The sequence below is a fragment of the Typha latifolia genome, chromosome 9, assembly GCF_019914945.1.
Source record: "Typha latifolia isolate L0001 chromosome 9, TyphaL0001v2, whole genome shotgun sequence".
Lineage (NCBI taxonomy): Eukaryota > Viridiplantae > Streptophyta > Magnoliopsida > Poales > Typhaceae > Typha > Typha latifolia.
The window spans coordinates 3,018,124-3,039,174 of record NC_133094.1 but is presented as its reverse complement, the minus strand read 5'-3'; the positions used below and the strand labels follow the sequence as shown (position 1 = coordinate 3,039,174).

At 37.0% G+C, this 21,051-nt stretch overlaps 4 protein-coding genes across 8 annotated transcripts; all 4 read left to right on the top strand.

The window, feature by feature from the left end:
- The first annotated feature begins 19 nt into the window (after positions 1-19).
- On the top strand, positions 20-6,007 carry LOC140794876 (vacuolar protein sorting-associated protein 32 homolog 1-like). Of its 2 annotated transcripts, none has more exons than XM_073147144.1 (8): positions 20-234; positions 407-508; positions 2,944-3,043; positions 3,754-3,839; positions 3,931-4,022; positions 4,351-4,465; positions 4,554-4,749; positions 5,657-6,007. In XM_073147144.1, exons 2-7 carry the CDS (start codon positions 437-439, stop codon positions 4,743-4,745), a joined length of 657 nt encoding a protein of 218 aa, XP_073003245.1. In that variant the 5' UTR covers positions 20-234; positions 407-436; the 3' UTR covers positions 4,746-4,749; positions 5,657-6,007. The 2 variants fall into 2 exon arrangements, with proteins under 2 accessions (XP_073003245.1, XP_073003244.1); XM_073147143.1 differs by having other exon boundaries at positions 79-234; positions 5,667-6,007.
- A 3,230-nt stretch (positions 6,008-9,237) lies between these two features.
- Positions 9,238-11,594, top strand: LOC140795042 (disease resistance protein RPM1-like). The gene is made up of 2 exons (XM_073147401.1): positions 9,238-11,485; positions 11,569-11,594. Exons 1-2 carry the CDS (start codon positions 9,238-9,240, stop codon positions 11,592-11,594), a joined length of 2,274 nt encoding a protein of 757 aa, XP_073003502.1.
- Positions 11,595-13,926: 2,332 nt separating this feature from the next.
- On the top strand, positions 13,927-17,274 carry LOC140795508 (disease resistance protein RPM1-like). 4 transcript variants are annotated; one of them, XM_073148118.1, is made up of 4 exons: positions 13,927-14,188; positions 14,425-16,272; positions 16,844-16,885; positions 16,984-17,274. In XM_073148118.1, the coding sequence occupies exon 2, from the start codon at positions 14,502-14,504 to the stop codon at positions 16,254-16,256; it is 1,755 nt and encodes a 584-aa protein (XP_073004219.1). In that variant the 5' UTR covers positions 13,927-14,188; positions 14,425-14,501; the 3' UTR covers positions 16,257-16,272; positions 16,844-16,885; positions 16,984-17,274. The 4 variants fall into 4 exon arrangements, with proteins under 4 accessions (XP_073004219.1, XP_073004217.1, XP_073004218.1 ...); XM_073148116.1 differs by having other exon boundaries at positions 14,363-16,272; XM_073148117.1 differs by having other exon boundaries at positions 14,358-16,272.
- Positions 17,275-18,988: 1,714 nt separating this feature from the next.
- On the top strand, positions 18,989-20,954 carry LOC140795509 (fructose-bisphosphate aldolase, cytoplasmic isozyme 1). The gene is made up of 3 exons (XM_073148119.1): positions 18,989-19,136; positions 19,630-20,312; positions 20,424-20,954. The coding sequence occupies exons 1-3, from the start codon at positions 19,109-19,111 to the stop codon at positions 20,784-20,786; spliced, it is 1,074 nt and encodes a 357-aa protein (XP_073004220.1). The 5' UTR covers positions 18,989-19,108; the 3' UTR covers positions 20,787-20,954.
- The last annotated feature ends 97 nt before the right edge of the window (positions 20,955-21,051 follow it).

Below are 21,051 nucleotides of genomic sequence, written 5' to 3'. Positions count from 1 at the left end.
CGGGCTCGATTAGATATCCGTGTCCGGATCCGAAAGAGTAACAATAGATAATATAGAGTCTACTTATCATCGCCCTTCACAAAATCATCGCTCTCTTTACCCTCGGACCTCGTCGTCGTCTGCCCGCACGCGATCGATCTCGAGATCTAATCCTCCTCTATTCCGCCCCGGTTCGTCGATCGAACTCCTCTACCCAATCCGTACGCCACCAATCGCCTTACTCTGATTGCCAAGGTTTGACTGATCGCTTGATTGCTTCGTAGTATTTCGTGATGCGAATTGGTTCAATTTTTTTTTTCTTTCGTTTTTGTTCTTCTCCTTCGTTGATTTAATTGACCCTAATTGTTATTTTTTTCCTTTGTATTTGTGGAGGATGAATTAAAGAGGGAATCTTGTGGTTTTTTAGGGATTGAAATAAGCTTGGGGATTTGGAACCATGTTTAGTAGGCTATTCGGGAAGCCAAAGGAGCAGGCAAATGCCTTGGCTACTCTGGACAAGTTAAATGAGGTACTTTATGACTTGCTTTGTTGGTTTATTTGATTCTGTTATGTAAGCTTTGACATTTTCCTATTGCAATTGCATTTAATGTACTTTAAAGTTTATGTTTATACTATGTTATTGTGGTCATTATACAGGTTTGTCATATCTTGAACTAGTTCGTTTTAGGATTTTAGATCGGTTACTTTGCTGATTATGAACTTGTTTCCTGCATTAACCTTGACAAGAAGGTAATTTAGGAATAACAGTTCGGCCAAATGGAAATAAGAAGATAGTATTATCTTTATTAATGATGCAAGATGGCAATATTTATATTCTATTCCTTGCTAATATCAAGTGTATATGATTTGCCTTGGTTAAAAAAATTGAACTATTCTCCAGTGACCAATGTCAGGTTTATATCTGACAACAAGACATTGCTCTCCTTACTTGGAGGCAGCTTTTTGTAGTAGTTATGCTTGATAGCCACCATCTTATATATTGGAGAGGAATTTGATGATGATGGTGGATCTTTAAGAAAGAAAAACTCTAAATCTGTAATTAATGAATCATGATACCTTAAATATTTGCTACTTCTAAGAACTTGATTTGGGATTTGAAGGGCTTCCATCGATGCTATAGATACCAACTAATTGTCCATCCTTTTATTTTCCCAGTGTGGAATTCACCAATTAATTGCTCTAGGCATTATTGTCCAGGGGGTTATTCTTATTGAATAGGGACAAACTACTATATCTTTGGCATTATTATGTGTCACTTAATAATTCATTCGGTGAAGTCAAGGTCAACCAACCAATCAATAGAACTTGTATCTTTTTCATGCATCAGTATACATCTGTATGACAATTTGCATGGCATTGTCTGCAAGGATTAAATCCATTGTGATAGTGTAAATTATTTTCTTGTCTGCTTTGTTATTCCATCGAGTTTCCTATTATAAGCCTTTTTATCTCATAATATTATGCTCACTCCTTCCAACTGTCGCAGTGATACTTTTATGCAGGCTGCTACATGCTTTGGAAATGCTTGGAATATTTCTCCTTTTACTTGCTACCTTTGTGTTGATCATGATGTTTTATCTTCAGGAGTGTCATTTCCTTTCTTTTTAATTGCCCAAACCTTGATCTTTTGTTTATTTCACTCCATAACAGAAGCACTTTTAATTATGTAGCACCAACATTTTAATTTGCTACCAGTCACTTTAAGTACTGAGTTGGTAGAGCTGATATATCATCGATCTTATCAACTTCGTACATGCATCTCTTCATTCTGATATTTTACTCTTATCTCCTTATTGCACCAAGGCTAACTCAAATAATAAGCAAATGAATATCAGATATTGATGCCTATATCAATTATGCAGGGTGAGATCTCATCTTTGTTGAGGTTGCCTCAATATATCTTTGCCACAAATATTCTCCACATCATTCTAGTTGCATCATTTCTCGGCTTGACATTGGATCTCCATGATTAGATTGTGTAGGTCCACTTGGGATCTTATCACAAATTCACAATATATTGCTTTTATAAAGCATGAATATAGATATGGGTATACGGCAAATTCTTAAAAAATAAGATATGATATGACATGAACATGCCAATAAATAAACTAATAAAAAAATTTCTTCAATCTATTGTCAACCAATACAACATATGGTAAAAAGTACATATCATAGCATTGTATACTAACATAGTAACATCAAAGCCTTTACTAACACGAGAGCATTGTGTACTGATTTACTAGTTATCTAATATTATGAAGGCAGAAATTAAAAAACACATTATTGGCAGAGAGAGGAAAAAGCTTGAAAAAGAGAACATTCACACTAACATATGTTTTACTTAGTTTTCTCTCACAGTCCCAATGCAGCTGACTTCAAGAAAATGAATAGAAGAAACAGATTTTGATGCCTTCCGGTCGAAGCCATATCAAAGCCGTATCGGAGCCGTATTGAAGTCATATTGGGAGCCGTATCGAAAAACAGAGATTATTATTTTTTTAATTTGGATACTTTTCTAACCATATCCGATATGTATCGATGTTGTATCGAAGCCATATCGGTATCTGATAAATACCAGATACACATACGAGGCCTAAATGGAGAATCTGTGCTTTAGAGTATTGCTTCTGTGGTGGATTTGCTAGCTATCAGACAACGCTAACAGAAACTTGGATGAAGAGAGAGGATGAGATTATTTATGTTTTTTTTACTTTCAGCTTGAGTTTTACCATGTAGAGCTCAAGCTCATTGAAATATTTGCGTTCAGTCAGTCCAACTCCAATCTCAGATCAGATTGCAGGAAATCCTGCCAAGCTTGCCTAACTTTGAGTTGTGTTTGGTTTAACCTGCCTGTATTAGTTACAGAAGTATAATATATATATATATATATATATATACTTTACATTGAGTAATGCTAACTTACAATCTCTATATGCAATTTAGACACTTGAGATGCTAGAAAAGAAGGAGAAAGTCCTCCAGAAGAAGGCAACTGCTGAGGTTGAGAAGGCTAAGGAATTCACAAGAGGAAAGAACAAAAGGGGTATGCTTTGCATTATTATAGAAGTTTTTATTTTTTTTTTGATCTCGTGGCATCTGTTTTGTAGAACATAGTGGTATTTAACTATTTTTTTCATTCTCTTTTTAGAAGAGCTTTTCCATGATTGTATATTTTCCTCAAAAGGATAACATGTCCCAATATGGTTTACTTTGACTATAAGCAATTACAAATGGTGAAAGGAAAAAAAAAAGCAACGACAACATCAAGCGAGTCTCAAGTCCTAAGCTTTTTGGGTTTCTAATTTTTTATTTTATAGTTTCTTCCATTCACCTCTGCCATTTACAAGTTCCTTAAACTATTTGAGGCCTACCATGTTCTTTCTTACTCCTATGCAAGTTTCTTTTTGATCGTGCCTCTATTTACAGTTACAGATGACATATGGCAAAAATTGTTTGAACTATGTCAGTGATCCATCGTTGGTGGCTCACTTGACTTGACCTGCTTATAGTGGTTGCTTCAAAAATAATTTTGAGAAACTTTTCCATAAACTTGTGAATTTGTTCTCTATTTTTCCTCAATTTTTTGTATGTTACAATGTGGATTCCCTGCCCAATGCGGCTCATGTTTTCTTGGTTTTGCATCTTAAAATGCAAAATCTGGCATACTGATTGAAATATATCTTTTTAACATGTGATACTAGCTAGTAGCTACCATATCTTCATTACAATCTAAACTTCTTTCATGAATATTAGCTGCCATACAATGCTTGAAGAGGAAGAGACTTTATGAGCAGCAAATTGAACAACTTGGGAATTTCCAGTTAAGAATTCATGATCAGGTAAATAGTATTGATAATCTATTAATGCCTGGAATGGGTGTAATAAGCTCCTTCAGTCATTAAGTTTGAGGTTATTGTGCATTTTCTGCAGATGATATTGCTAGAAGGTGCGAAAGCTACAACAGAGACTGTTGATGCATTGAGAACTGGGGCGTCTGCAATGAAGGCAATGCAGAAAGCAACGTAAGTAGCTATAGCAACACTTTCAATCAGTGTATACCCATTATTCAGTTTAAGACATTTTCCCCAAACTGCTTTTGTAAGCTTTAGATATACCTGTAAGTCGTAGGTGCACCAGATTTTTTTTTTCAAAACATATAATTGATTATCAGCTATTTCCTGAACTATAAAGCCTGCTGGGTTGTTGGAACTTTGGAAAAATGAAAGTACTGCCATTTAGTTTATCATTTTGTTTGTTATGACTCCTTGAAGTATGCCTATTTAATGTCGGGAGTAATCTTGTTGATTGAGGAAGCAAAATGATATCTGCTGATGTTTTCTATTCCTGCAGGAATATTGATGATGTTGACAAGACTATGGATGAAATTAATGAGCAGACCGAGAACATGAAACAAATACAGGAAGCACTATCTGCACCTATTGGAGCAGCAGCTGATTTTGATGAAGTATTCTAATATCTCTCTGCCAAATGATTTACTTCTTGACCTTATGTCTTTCATTGACATCCTGATTACCATGTTATTCTTTTGGCAGGATGAATTGGAAGCAGAGCTTGAAGAGTTGGAAGGAGCTGAGTTGGAGGAACAACTTCTTCAGCCTGCTACGACTGCTCCTGCTGCTCCTGTGCATGTTCCAGCTATTAAGCAACCAGTTCGGCCTGCTCCACAGAAAACTACAGCTGAGGATGATGAACTAGCAGCACTACAAGCAGAAATGGCGATGTAGTCAGGTATGGAACTTTTTCCGTAATATGAATCGTATGGTTACAACTATGATTTCTGTAAGGTGACATCATACCATTCAATTGGAAGGAATTAATGATTAATATTAGAAACTTTTTCCTTTGCCTCGTGAGCAAGGGTTGGGTGATCATTTCAGTCTTTCTCGAAGATGTTGGGCTTATTGTTTGCTGGATTTCTGACATGCAGCACATATGGTGCCATTAGATCTTTTTCCATGCACATCCCTTAGGGTTGGATCTGCTTTTCTGCATTCACTCTTTCTTCTGTACAAATGTGAAGGGTAGTACCATAGTACCCTTGATTTCATGACAAGTATAAATTTTGATTTAAAACTAATAGGTGACTGATACTGCAATATGACTTGTGAGAAACCATTTGGCTATTTGTGCTTTCAATAGATCTGTATGGAATTTGCAGATGCAATGATTATTTCAACTGTTTTGCTTATGCTGATTGCCAAACTCAACATTACACTCCCTGCTTTACTGTTTGATGGAGATAAATGTTCGAATTAATTACTGGCCTGTTGTAAGTTTTGTAATACATGGTATGAGAGGCATGTTAGTCTCTAATACAAAGTACAACCTGAGTTTTTTACTATTGACTATCTAGCTTCAAAATTAACAAATCTTTAGTAAAATAATCTTAAGTGCATGTGCCAGTTAATTAACTCATTTTTTATACCTGGCATTTGTTTTAGAAGTTTCTGAAGCATCTGCACTTGTTGCAGAGTTTTCTTTTTTGGTTCTGGGGGGCCATTTTAAGATGCTTGATATTATAATATATTACATGCATAGGGTATTGACTCCTTGTTTCATTTATTTAGTGAGCTTACTATTTGAAGGTTGACTATTTATGTCCTTTGTTCTTTGAGTTAATGACCATAGAAATTAGATTTCTGCAGGAATTTGATGCACAAGTGCCACCAAATATTGTAAAAATGATTGCTTGTACTTCACGTTGATGTTGGGATTATATATGATGAACTTGACATCTATATGCATACATCTTGGGGAGATATGATGATGATAAGCAGAAAAAGCCACCTTACTGCACACTTGTTGCGTATGATGATATCTTTGAAGGTGATTTCTTGTAATCTGATATATTTGCAAGACTTAACTATTGTAGTCTAATGCACAGAAATATTCAGTCATATTTTACAAAACCATATCTAGTCATGTCAGTTTACACATGATCTATAAATTTCTGCAGCTCATTCCAGAGCTATGTTCAGAGTTACAAGTTCTACATTCATGTTTGTTCTTTCTCTAACATCTAATGCACACAGTTCATACATCAGTTTATCTTTGAGCTAGTGATTGTTTTAATTCAGATGTCAAAAACTCTCTTACATGAATGATCAGCAAAGGAGGATTTGTGATACTCTTCTGTCAGTGTTTTGGAACAAGCAGACTGTTTCAGTAGTCTCTTGTCCTTGGATATATTTTTGCACCACTTTGTTTGTTCTGGCAGAGATTGAGTCAATTTAGTGAAAGGTTTTGTTTGAGTTTTTGCTTTTACGTGGAGCAAGTTGTCTTATGAAGATTATTTCTAATTAGGAACAAATATTGCTAACTTGTATGCTCTGTTGTGAGTTGTCTCAGCTCTTATTAGAGAAAAAGGACATTACTTGAAATATAGAGATGATGCTGATACTTTCACCTTTTTTCTTGAGGGAAATAAAGAATTTCTTCTCTCTTTATACGTTTCCTCTCTCTTTGATTGTTCATACAAGAGATACCCCTTATGGCAAGAAAAATAATGATAAAAGTAGCTTTTCATTCAAGTTCTTTAATTTTGTACTGCCCTACAACATAACAAACTCTGGTTACTAGTTTATCTTTCAATCATCTGATCACCTCTTGGGGTTATTTTTTCTTTGTTTTTTTTTTAAACTAAAGTTCAATAATTTTTTAGAACCTTATTCTCTCTTCTCGGGACAAGTGATGCATGAGGGCTCCAATATTTATTGGACCAGGCCAGTAATACAAGAAGAGACTATTCAATTTTCCAGTTGTGGGTTTTGTCAAAAAAAAATTCCAGTTGAGGGACAAGATAAAAATAAGGAAAGATATAAGGTAAAAGAAAAAAAAAAAAAAGGGTAAAATTTGATTCAATCCAATAACTTGATTTTAAAATGAGTTTGGATTTAGCTTAATCAAATTCAGATTATAAACATGTCAATCTCTCTAACCTGACAATCTCTCTAACCCGTTTATTAAATAAATCGTATTCATATTTATTATCTCTTTCTATTTAACTTATTTGTGACATAACCTACCAATCCGTTTATGATATGATAACTCGTTTAAGACACAATCTATTTATAACATGACTAATTTATAAATAAAATAGCTTATAAACTGAATAAACTCATTAATAATCCTTGCCTTGCCTCTGTAATATCTAATTCTTTGCCTTGCCTCTGCTACGATTAAGCATATTATTTTTTTCTTGATCTCTCTTTCTACTATGGTTTCTGATCAACCATTAGAAAGCTGACCTTCATCTGATACTTCCAAAACATCAATTTTAGAAGCAATCTCTACCTTGTGTCAATCAATAGATTTCTAGATATATTCTAATGTTGATTTATTGGTTTCTTTGTATTTTATTCTATAAATCAACTTATCTGGATCTTCTATCTGAAGAAGTAATGCTAATAGTACTTTCTCCTTCAAGTCTAGGCTGGCGATCTCATGGTCTTCAAAATATTGCAAATCTTTAAATTCTTTCCTACAATTATTGTCTAAATTCATTCTCTAAGAAAAGAAAATATGTCACTAAAATTAAGTCTTAAGTCAAACTGAAATCTTCAAACGAAGACATGGTAGGAACGTGAAACCAAGTCCAAGTATTATAGTAAGAGTTATGCTATAAACTTTATTCCAACAAAAAAAAAATTAATACTTTATTGGCTATTGTATACACCTTGATAATTATAAAACTTCATCCCAAGGAGAAACAAAAAATAAGAGAATCTTCTCTCTCCATCTTGAGATTACCTTTGTTGTTCTGAATTGCAATGCTTAATGAAATGTTAAAAAGAAAATTCGCAAAATTTCAAAACAAATTTCTAAATCAAATATACTCATCTACTCTTCAATGGCTTTTTTTAAAATAAAAAAAACTTTTGATACATGCACGACCTGAACAGCGTTTTTTTTTTCTCTTAAAAGAAAGTATTTGCTCTGATCAGCCAGGTTTGGTACCCACGGAATTCTCTCGCTTCAGTAATTGATCTTTTCTTCTCCAGATTTTTTTTTCTCTATTGTAGTTGTAGGCCATACTGGGTTTTAAGAAGACCCAAATATATTTTCAAAATTGCTGGGTTTTGCCTGTCTAAAGTCAAGCAGCAGTAGCCAGAATGCAACAATTCTTCTCCAGAGCTATGAAGATGGCATTAACTTTGAGGCATTTGATCCTTTTTCCCCTCGAGCTGAGAGGTATGGTGTTCTTTTTATTGCATCCATGGCTATGAAAAGTTTCACTTTTGAAGTTCATTTGTTATCTGTTTCAATGCAGCTTGAGCAGCCACTGTAGAGAATGTGACCTTCATGTGGTATGTATCTTCTCTACCTTATTTTTCTTACTTCATCATTAGGTTGAATGGTTGAATTTTCTTCATCATTATCATTATGCTTATGCAATTTATTTTCCGTCCTAATAATGTTAGCTTCTCTTTTTTAGTTTTTTTTTTATATCTTTAACAGTTATTTTATGTATTACATAGTTTCTCTCTTTTAATTTTTATTTTTTTCGCCGAGATCCAAATCCATCGACATTGCTCTATGAAGAGGTCCTCCTCTCTCTATGAGACGGTGCCGCTCGTGGATGGCGGCAGAGGCCGATGATCCTGCCGGAGTACGGTAGAGTTGGGTGGTACAAGTTAGATTAGGTTAGATCAAGTTAGATTTAGTTGATTATAGATTGAGTAAATATAATTTTAGCAGAAATAGAAAAATTATAAATGCGTTAAAAGGCAGGGTGCTAAATATTTTTTTTCCTAAATACAATTCATAAATCAACATAAATATACTCATCTATCTATGTATTAAAACACTAATACTATGCTTGAAGTGTCATTTAACTACTCTAATAAAATTTCCTATCACTGATGATTTTCTTCTTTGTGATTAACTTTTTTTTTTATCTGCTATTATTTCAAATTTCCTATCACCTCCAATCACATGCACAATTCTAGTTGTCGTTTAGTACAGATTGACTGCATACATCTTGACTTGGCTTAAGAAGATTTCTTGTATTTTAGATTCAAGGATGCAAGTGTCATAGTCAATCAAATCAATAACCAAACTAGCTACTTCAATAAAACAAAATAGGTCAATTGCTCGTCAACTGATACTGATACTGCTATGTTAACAATTGTAGAGATTTCATATATTAGACCATACCAGTGCTGAATCAAATTTTAGAATCCCAGCTCCTGAAAGTCTGAAACTCAGAGAGCAAGTATGGCAGAAGCTTTGTTGTGTCTTGTGATCGAAAAGATTGTTGCTTCCTTGGCTGAATCAGCATTGTCTGCAATAACCTCCAAGCTAGTGGAAGACGCATCGGTTCTTAAAGAAGTTCACAATAGTATGAAGATGATTAAGAGAGAGTTTGCGATAATGCAAACCTATATAAATCACGTAGACGATCATCTATATGAATCCATTAATGACCACTGCAAGGCCTGGCTGGAAGGACTAAGAGAGATAGCGTGCGATGTTGAGGACACCATCGACGAGTATACATATCTTACTGGGCAACAACAGACAAGCGGCAAGATGGGATTTTTAAGGAAAACCTTTCCTTATTCCAAGGAAAATGGTGCACTGCGCAATATTGCTGGGGAGCTTAAGAACATACAAACCCGTCTTCAGAATCACACAAATATGAAAAAAAGATATGACATTTCAATTACTGGAAGAGGAGGAAGTAGCAACCTAAATAATTATGCTCATGGGGAGCAGCGTGTATCAGAATCTCCATACTTTACTGGTGAGGATGAGATTGTAGGTTTTGGAGAAGAAACTAAAACATTGATTGATTGGTTGACAGATGGGAAACAAGGTCGTGCAATTATTTCCATCTGTGGCATGGGGGGATTGGGTAAAACAACTCTTGCAAGTAGCGTTTACAAAAATGAAACAACTAAAAGGCACTTTGGGTGTAGTGCATGGGTATCTGTCTCCCAAAATTTCCAGGTTGATGATTTATTAAGAAGAATAGCAAAGAAACTCTTGGAAAAGAATCAGGCAATTCCAAATGACATTGACACCATGGATCATACCAAATTGGTGGAGACACTTCAAAGCCATCTGCAGGGAAGAAGGTACTTCATTGTCTTGGATGACGTGTGGAACAAAGAAGCATGGTCACTTTTAAAACGTACATTCGTAGAAAATAACTGCGGAAGTAGAGTAGTCATTACAACTCGGAGTGAAGACGTGGCCTCGTTAGCGGACAAAGACCGTAAAATGAACCTAAGAAATCTATCAAAGGAGGAAGCATGGGATCTCTTCTGTAAAAAGGCCTTTGTGAGACTAGGTGGAAAGAGATGCCCGGAAACTCTCAAGAATTGGGCCGAGAAGATTGTGGACAAATGCCGAGGCTTGCCACTAGATATTGTAGCTGTTGGCAGCCTCCTCGCCAACAGAGAAGAGAAGGAAGAGGAGTGGAGATTATTCTACAATCAACTTAATTGGCAACGAGGAAATAATCCAGAGCTGAAATGGGTGTCAACTAGAATTCTAAATCTCAGCTTCATCGATCTACCGAGCTATCTGAAGAATTGCTTCCTATACTGTGGCCTATTACCTGAAGATTATATGATTCATAGAAAATGGATAATCAGGCTTTGGGTAGCTGAAGGATTCATTGAGGAGAAGGGGCCAGGGATAACGATGGAGGAAGTGGCTGAAGTCTACCTTAAGGAACTCGTACGTAGGTGTTTGTTAAAAGTAGTGGAAAGGAATGAGTTTGGAAGGGCTAAAGTGTTTCAAATTCATGATGTTGTTAGAGAAATAACTCTAACAAGATCAAGGAAAGTGATGTTTGGTATTGCATATGACAATCCAGAGGTAATAGAATTGGGAGAAGAAGCTCGGCGTGTAGCCATTCATGGAGGTAGTGGGACCTTACAACCTAGCAGAGGTACACGAAGACTTCGCTCTTTCTTGTTGTTTGACAAGCAATTATCATCTAGTTGCATACACGATGTTTCGTCCAACTTCAGATTATTAAGGGTTCTCTCTCTTAGATATGCCAATATTGATAAGGTGCCCGATGTAGTGGCTCACTTATTTAATTTGCACTATCTGGATTTAGGATATACTAAAGTGAAGGACATCCCTGCATCGTTGGGGAATCTTTTGAACCTACAGACGTTGGATCTCAGGCAAACTTCTGTATTGAAGTTGCCGAAGGAAGTTACCATGCTACGGAAGCTAAGGCACCTGATTATGTTCTGTTTTGAAAACCGGAAGTTTCGAACTTTTGATTGGTTCAGTGGTGTATCAGTTCCCGATGACATATGCAGTTTGACAAATTTACAAACTTTAGAGATTATAGAAGCCAGCAGAGTTTTAGTTAAGAATATTGGAAGCTTGAGCCAGATAAGAACCCTCTATATCCTCAAGGTGCAACCAAGCTATTGTGAAGCACTGTGGGCGTCCCTCTCGAAGATGCCACGTCTCAGTAGGTTTGGTGTCGTTGCAAGTAACCCAGATGAACCTCTTAATCTGGGAAGTTTAAAACCTCTACCGAATCTTGGGAAACTGCACTTGAGAGGCAGGTTGCAGAAAGGGGTGGTGCCCTCGATATTTAGCAGCTTTGGAAATCTTAGGGAGTTAATAATGGGGTGGTCTGGACTACGAGAAGATCCGCTTCCTGCCTTCTCTATCATGTCTAACCTTGTTATACTTAGTCTCTGCATGGCGTACGATGGACAGGATTTGGCCTTTCTCGCAGGATGGTTCCCTAAGCTTAAGCACCTGTATTTAATTGACATGCTACAACTTGTTTGGATGAACATAGAGGATGGCACAATGAAGAGCCTACAACATCTGCACCTTACTGGATTACAGAATCTTTGGATGGTACCGCAAGGTATTAGATACCTTAAATCAATCCAAAAGATGCACCTAAGGGATATGCCAGATGCGTTTATGATGAGCCTAAGAGGAAGGGATCGGACGTACGTTGAGCACATCCCCAAGATTGTTCGTCGCCGCCGTTAATCTGATTCTCTCACAGGTAGGCTTCATATCTTTCTGAAAAAGAAAATTGGCATCGCACTCGTATGTCAGACAATTATGATAAAAGATTTACTGATCTTTTTAGTCAAGCAGATGATATATGTTGGATTCAATTATTCATGAAGATTTGTTATCCTTACTCGTGAAAGTTAGAGATTCTTGTAGAGTTTCAACTGCTCATAACTTTCGATGCAGCAAAACGAACAACCAACTCTGCTTTCCAGTCTATTAAACTGAAACTGAGGTTGAGATCAAAATCAACATTATATTGTAATTTCCCCTGCATTTAACTTATTACTATGGTCCAGTCAAACCTCATGGTTTCCTATGATTACTCTGGACATCACGGCGGTCCACTTGTTGCTATTTAACTTACTTATCGTCGCCTTTATTTCTTGTTGCAGAGAAGAACTTTTGCTGAGAAGCCTGTTATCTGAAGCTCTCATGGAGCATGCACTGAACAATATCTCATGTTAGCATTGTATGTGTTTGGAGTTGATCTCGCCACCGTAGTTAGCTTGTTTGCGGAGCTATCAGTTGTGCTACTAATAAGAGCAAAAAAAACTCGGATAAAATTGCCATGAATAAGTACTTCATGTAATATGTGGACAAATGAATAATCTCTTCCTTTTGTTTTCTAGATACATTAAGTGGGAAATATTTCCGCTCTGTTATCTACGTATGATTCAAGTTATGGTCATTTTGTATTCATCACCACATTGCTGAGCTCTACTATTTAAATGGTGGTATGAATTAAAACTCTATCTATTAATGTTTAAAATTTGGAATATGCATCCCAGTAAACATAGAGATTCTGCATTTTACTTGGTTATACAACAAGATTTAAAGGCATGGGAAACTGAATCAAGTATAGGAACAGAAATGTGAATGTCTTTTTGGTACTTGGCTTCAAAATTTATAGGCGTCATCCTTTTAAAATCAGTGGCATATTCAGAGTATCAATAAGAGAGGTTATTCTATCCATCTTATCGAAAGAATTGAGAATAAAGAGATTCAATTTGTGTGCATAAGTATTCTGTAGTCCAAAGATAATAATTCAGGAGACTTTATTATTATTATTTATTATTATTATTATTATTATTATTATTATTATTATTATTTATTGATGAAAACCTTCTCATACTCAGAATATTCTATATTTTGACAAAAAAAAGCCCTTTAAAATGCTGGTAATTTCAGCTTTTCTTGAGCAGACAGACAAGGAACTCAATTTTGCATTCAGCTCTTCTTGATTGCTCCCTTCTTAGTTGTGGCGGTGTATAAGAACAACACTTTTCAGTATATGATGATAGACACATGATAAATTTATTTCCACATCTTTACCACTCTAAAGTTAGGCTTAAATTTATTTATCTCTCATGGTGTTATTTGTGTCATTTTACACTTACAGTTATAATTAAATTAAAACCTGTTTTATTTTTTATCATATTTGAGGTCTAATTTAAATATACTTACTAACGATAAATTATAAATAATTAAATAAACTTTTCAATATATGTAAAACAATATATATCAAAGTTTAGATAACAAAGATATGATAAAATATGCATATGTTTGGTATATTTATCGTCTGAAATTCGATTGATACTAATCGACCTGTATGTTGATCAAATATTAAAAAAAAAATTAATTTGAATATAACCAAACAAAGTAAATTACCGTGATTGAAATTAGAGGGTGTGAAATAAATTTTGGGTTGAGAATAAGATATAGTTTCCCCTAAAAGAAAACGTAGATATAAATGTTTGATAGCATACAAGAATCTCCCACTTTAATAATTGTAGGTTGTAATTGGTCCCATGACGAATGCCACGTCACGTTCCACTCCCAAATTATCGTGGATCTTTATTACTCTTTCTCATTTCAAGCGTACCTGGAAGGTCACTGGCCACATTTTTCCTCCCAAGCTTTGGTTGTAGTTATCTTTTGATGCATTTCATTCTTTTCCGTCAGAAAGATAAAGAGGTATAGCGTTGTTCCTATGCCATCCATGGCATGATGACAAAAAAAAAGAAGAAATCACACTTGAAGTTGAGTACTACTTTACAGTCTTATCTGTTCCAGCACAGCTTCAGCACCCATTGTAGAAGGAACTGAGATGTAATGGTTTCTGATCAACCATTAGAAAGCTGACCTTCATCTGGTACTTCCAATACATAAGTGTTAGATGCAATGTCTGCCTTGTGTCAATTAAATAGTTTTCTAGATATATTCTAATGATGATTTGTTGTTTTCTTGGTAGTTTATAGTGTAACTGAACATATCTTGATCTTCTGTTTGAATCTCCATGAATCTTTTTATAAACTACCAAGTAAAGCTTTGTGATTTAAGACGTGTGGAACAAGGAAGCATGGTCACTTTTAAAACGTACATTCGTAGAAAACAATTGCGGAAGTAGAGTAGTCATTACAACTCGGAGTGAAGACGTGGCCTCATTAGCAGACGAAGACCGTAAAATGAAGCTAACAACTCTATCAAAAGAGGAAGCATGGGATCTCTTCTGTAAGAAAGCCTTTGAAAGACTAGATGGAAAGAGATGTCCTGCAAGTCTCAAGAATTGGGCCGACAAGATTGTGGGCAAGTGCCAAGGCTTGCCACTAGCTATAGTAGCTATTGGCAGTCTGCTCTCCTACAGAGAAAAGGAGGAACAAGAGTGGAGATCATTCTGCAAGCAACTTAATTGGCAACTAGAAAATAACCCAGAGCTGAATTGGGTGGCAAGTAGGGTTCTAAATCTCAGCTTCATTGATCTACCAAGCTATCTGAAAATTTGCTTCTTGTACTGTGGCCTATTTCCTGAAGATTATATGATTCATAGAAAATGGATAATCAGGCTATGGGTAGCTGAAGGATTCATTGAGGAGAGGGGATCAGGGATAACGATGGAGGAAGTGGCTGAAGTCTACCTTAAGGAACTCGTGCGTAGGTGTTTGTTAAAAGTAGTTGAAAGGAATGAGTTTGGAAGGGCTAGGGTGTTTCAAATTCATGATGTTGTTAGAGAAGTAACTCTAACAAGATCGAGGAAAGAGATGTTTGGTATTGTACATGATAATCCAGAGGTAAAACAATTGGGAGATGAAGCTCGGCGTGTATCCATTCATAAAGGTAGTGAAACCTTACAACCTAGCATAGGTTCACGACAGCTTCGTTCCTTTTTGTTGTTTGACAGGCAATTATCATCTTCTTGCATACACAGTGTTTCATCCAACTTCAGATTATTAAGGGTTCTCTCTCTTAGATCAGCCAATATTGATAAGGTGCCCGATGTAGTGGCTGACTTATTTAATTTGCATTATCTGGATTTAAGATATACTAAAGTGAAGAATATCCCTAGTTCGTTGGGGAAGCTTCTGAACCTACAAACATTGGATCTCTGGGCAACTTCTATAGAGAAGTTGCCGAATGAAATTACCGTGCTACAGAAGCTAAGGCACCTGATCGCGTGCTGTATTAATGACACGCACTGTAGAACTTTTGATTGCTTAAGTGGTGCATCGGTTTCCAATGATATATGCCGTCTGAGAAGTTTACAAACTTTACAAATTATAGAAGCCAGCAGAGTTTTAGTTCAGAAGATTGGAAACTTGACGCTGCTAAGAAATCTCTTTATCATGAAGATGGAACGAAGTTATTGTGAAGCACTGTGGGCCTCCCTCACAAAGATGCCACACCTCAGTAAATTTGGCCTTGTTGCAAGCAACCCAGATGAAATTCTTAATCTGGAAACTTTAGAACCTCTGCCAAGTCTGCAAACTTTGTATTTGAGAGGCAGGCTGGAGGAAGGGGTGGTACCCTCGATATTTAGCAGCTTTGGAAAGCTTAGGGACTTAAGAATGGGGTGGTCTGGACTACGAGAAGATCCGCTTCCTGCCTTGTCTATCATGTCTAATCTTGTTTATCTTCACCTTCACAGGGTGTATGACGGACAAGTGTTGGCCTTTCTCGCAGGATGGTTCCCTAAGCTTAAGCACCTTGATTTAGCTGACATGCTACAACTTGTTTGGATTAACATAGAGGATGGCACAATGAAGAGCCTACAGCATCTGCACCTTATTGGATTACTGAATCTTGGGAGGGTACCACAAGGTATTAAATACCTTAACTCAATCCAAAGCATGTACCTAACGGATATGCCAGAAGCGTTCATAGAGAGCCTAGAAGGAAGTGATCGGGAGATCGTTGAGCACATCCCCTCCATTCTATTTCATTAATCTAATTCTCTCAGTGGTAAGTTCCATGTGTTTCCAATATTATACATGAAAGAAAATTTTCGTCGCACTTGCATGTCAGACAAATATTATAAAAATTCACTGATTTTTCAGTCAAGCAGATGAAAGAAATATTTTGGATTCAATTACTCATGGAGATTTGTTATCCTTACTCGTGAAAGTTATAGATTCTTGTAGAGTTTCAACTGCTCATAATTTTCGATGCAGCAAAACTAACAACCAGGTCTGCGTTCCAGTCCATTGACCTGAAACTGAGGTTGAGATTAACCTCTGCATACGTAGTAATTTTCTCTACATTTAACTTATTCATAATGGTTCAAAATATATGTTTATCCCGTAGAACCTCATTGTTTCCTGTGATTACTCTTCTCCTCATTTCAAAATATATGTTTACAGATTCTTTTAGAGTTTTCCTCTTCTTTTTTGGACTCGACATGTAGACCAGTTTTTCTGAATCCATGTAGAATCATATAGTTACAAGCTTTAGTAGTTCCAGAATTTTTCTCTTTCTCGCTTCTGATATATTTAATTATGATGTTCACACTTTAATCAAATCATTGATGTTTCAGCAACCATTGCTATGGTTTCCAGGAGGAAAGTAAGTACATCAAGTAAGTGTATCCTCTACTATTTGTCCACTTATGGACATCAATATGGTACACTTGTTGGTATTTACTTACTTATCATTGCCTTTCTTCTTGTATCACAGAAGCCTTGATCTCAGCGAGTAATCTGGAGCTCTCATGGAGCATGCACTGAAAAAGTATGCCATGTTAGGATTATATGTACGTGGAGTCAATCTCACCACTGTACTTGGCTTGTTTACTTAGCTATCTATTTGTATGGCTTGTTTCATGAACTCATGATAAAATTGTCACAAATAAGTACTTTTGTGTAATATGTGGACCAATGAATAATCTGTTCCATTTGTTGCATAGATACATTATGTATGTGAGGAATATTTCCCTCTGTTATCTATGTATGATTCTAGTTATGGTCATTGTCTGTTTATCACCGCATTGTTTCTTGTCAGAGCTTTTTTTGCTTATGCAAAAGTGAGATACCTATCATATTATGCTACACACAAAACTATTATTAGTGTTCGAATTTTGGAATATGCCTCCCAGTTTACATATGGAATAAAGTTAATTTTAGAAGAAGTATTTTAATTTTTAATACCAAAAGAAGATTGTTAATACTGGTATATATTATTCTATTATTTAAGTTAATATTAGTATAAAGAGTAATAATTGTGATATAAAGTTGATATTAAAGTAATGAAAAATAGTGAATTTATATTGATAAATGATAACATTTTAAATGAAATGATGGAAATACTTTTGATTGAATGTAAAGTAGTAGTAGTAGTAATTAGACGGTGTCTAATTTAGGAACAAAAGAGTAACGGTAAGTTATTGTTAAATTAATTTTTAAAAGTTATATGGAACAAGAGAAAATAGAATAATGAATTAGTATAGTAGAAGAAACTGAGTTATTGTTTAGTTACTATACTAAAATAATGAGATTTATTTTAGAACTTGTGAACGGGCCGGGGATAGGGATTCTACATTTTACTCGATTATAAAGCAAGATTTAAGGGCATGAGACATTGAATCAAGTATAGGAACAGAAATGTGAATGTCTTTTTATGCTCTTGGATTCAAATTTTATAGGCCTCATCCTTTAATCAGTAGCATATTCAGATTAACAACAGGGAAGTTATTCTATCCATCTTATCAATAGAATTGAGAATAAAGAGATTTAATTAGTGTGCATATTGTCAGAATATAAAATATAAAAATTATTACTTTTTATGAGTTTAAAATTTTAAAATAGTTGATAAGTCAATATGATATCCAAACTGAGATCTCTTTGAGTATCAAAATATAAAATATAAAATTTATCGTTCTTGGGACAAGCACGTACCAAAAACATGAGTACGAAGGATTCACAATCTCACTAGACATGATCATTGGGCGGATCGGACTGGGTTTGGGTCGAGTTTTTTGGGCTAACCGGGCTTAAGTATTTGTTCATGGCCTGACCCACCAACCACACGGGTCGAGTCGAGTTCGGGCCAGGCTAGAATAGTTTAGCCCGTTATCGCCCATTGGTCCGTGAGAGATTGGACTAGCCGGTCGGGCCGGGCCGGCCTAACCCACCAATCATTCGGCCCAACCCACATTTTAGCTATTTTTAGAATTTTTTTTACTATTAGCTTATTTTTAAAAAATATATTTATGTTCCTCTATTTAAAAAAATAATAAATTAAAAAATTTAAATGTGTGCTTAAAAAAATGTAAAACGGTACAGTACCAAAATTTTTGTTTGTTTTTACTGTAGCAGAACGGGCGGGCCTAGTTGCGGGCCAAACAGGCAGACTTTTGAGCCGGGTCGGACGAGCAAAGGACTGGCCGTGCTGCCCATGGGTAATTGGGGCTCGGGCTAGGCTGGGCCGTTTGATCAGATCTAAGTCTCACACACATTGGATTTTTTATTAGAGCAACCTCCAAAAATCCAAAATTTCCCATTCCACTCAATCCTCTATCTACGTACATGCACCTCCATGGGAAGATAAGCCCATGCACAGCTTCCAGTCGAGTGGTACCACTCTTTCCCTATCCAAATCTGATAAACCTCGGAGGGCCACGATCTCGGCACGTGGCAGTGAGAGGTAGGAGATTCCATGGATATATTCCGTCTTGAGGGGCTTATAAAAGCTTCCTCATCTAAATGCCATTTTGTTTTGAGCTCAGTTACTCAATCTTTTCTTCCAATCTCCTCTTTCATTTTCCCCCTCTCTCTCTCTCTATTTTCTTTAGTAATTACCAGCCATGTCTGCCTTCATAGGAAAATATGCAGGTAAGTGGTGTTACTATAGATTGGTATATATCTTCGTACTTTTATTTTTCAGTTCATTTCCATGTTTTGTTTGTGATAGTAATCAATAATGAGGAGGATATGCTTGTGAGTGTGTTAACTAATTAACTTCTAATTTTATTTTATAGCTCAAATGTAGTGCACTTCTTTGAAAGATAAAATTATAATTTAGGAGAGGATAACGGTGAGTAATTTTTATCATCAATTAGTACAAAATTAAAAATGGCAAATTTTGGTTCGGATTGAAAACCCCATCCATTTTGTTCCAAATTATAGTGAGACAAAAAAATACTATATTTTTCATCATATTTTTACACTTGAATATGATGGTAAATCCATAACTAAAATACAAGACTTATTGGGTTGGCCAATACCCGATCCATTTATGAAAACCACCACCCGGATCCGAATATTGTTGAATTGGTCCGTTCTTGCCGCCTTGTGCTGGCTAACAAAATGTTACACTCTTCCGTAGATGAGCTAATCAAGACCGCCAAGTACATTGCCACCCCTGGGAAAGGCATCCTCGCCGCCGACGAGAGCACGGGGACGATCGGGAAGCGCCTCGCAAGCATCAATGTAGAGAACATCGAGGCCAACCGCCAGGCGCTCCGGGAGCTTCTCTTCACCGCCCCGAACGCCCTGACGTACTTATCGGGTGTCATCCTATTCGAGGAAACTCTATACCAGAAGACGTCAGGAGGCAAGCCGTTCGTCGATGTGCTCACCGATAATTCTGTGGTCCCGGGGATCAAAGTCGACAAGGGGACCGTCGAGCTCGCCGGCACAAACTCCGAGACGACCACCCAGGGCTTCGACTCGTTGGGGGCGCGTTGCCAGCAGTACTACAAGGCGGGGGCTCGATTCGCAAAGTGGCGGGCGGTGCTCAAGATTGGGCCCAATGAGCCCTCTGAGCTGGCCATACAGCAGAATGCTCAGGGGCTGGCGAGGTATGCAATCATATGCCAGGAGAACGGGCTAGTGCCGATCGTCGAGCCGGAGATCCTCACCGACGGCAGCCACGACATTAAGAAGTGTGCGGCGGTGACGGAGGCAGTGCTCGCCGCCGTCTACAAGGCCTTGAATGATCACCATGTGCTCCTGGAGGGGACTCTATTGAAGCCCAACATGGTCACCCCTGGATCCGATAGCCCAAAGGTGAGGATCGAGGAGGCGATATTTGAAAAGAATTTGGTGATAATTATGTGAAATTTTTCTTGAGGATCCCTCATTACATACTAATCAGACGTCAAGATGTAAATTTTTCAGGTCGGAGCGGAGGTGATCGCAGAGTACACGGTGACCGCTCTCCGCCGCACCGTCCCTCCCGCGGTCCCTGGCATCGTCTTCCTCTCCGGCGGGCAGAGCGAGGAGGAGGCGACCCAGAATCTCAACGCCATGAACAAGCTGGAGGTGCTGAAGCCATGGACGCTGTCCTTCTCCTTCGGGAGGGCCCTGCAGCAGAGCACGATCAAGAAGTGGGGCGGGAAGAAGGAGAGCGTGGGCGCGGCGCAGGAGGCGTTATTGGTGAGGTGCAAGGCCAACTCCGAGGCCACGCTGGGGAAGTACGCCGCCGGCAGTGTGGATGCGGCGGCGTCGGAGAGCTTGTACGTGAAAGGCTACAAGTATTAGATCGATGGCTGCATGGGGTTTGGTTGCATGCATGGCGTGTACTCGTCTATGCTATAAGTTCATTTCTTTTTGTGTCTTGAGCTGATATTACTCGTCTATGCTATAGATTCAATTGGTGTTATAAATGTATATGGCAATATGAATTTAGCCTCCTTGACTTGGTCATCATACTAACTTTAATTAGAAGGATTTTATTCAAATAGAATTCAAATGAACTTGGTCATCATACTAATATTTATTAGTTAATTCTTAAGAACTATAAGAA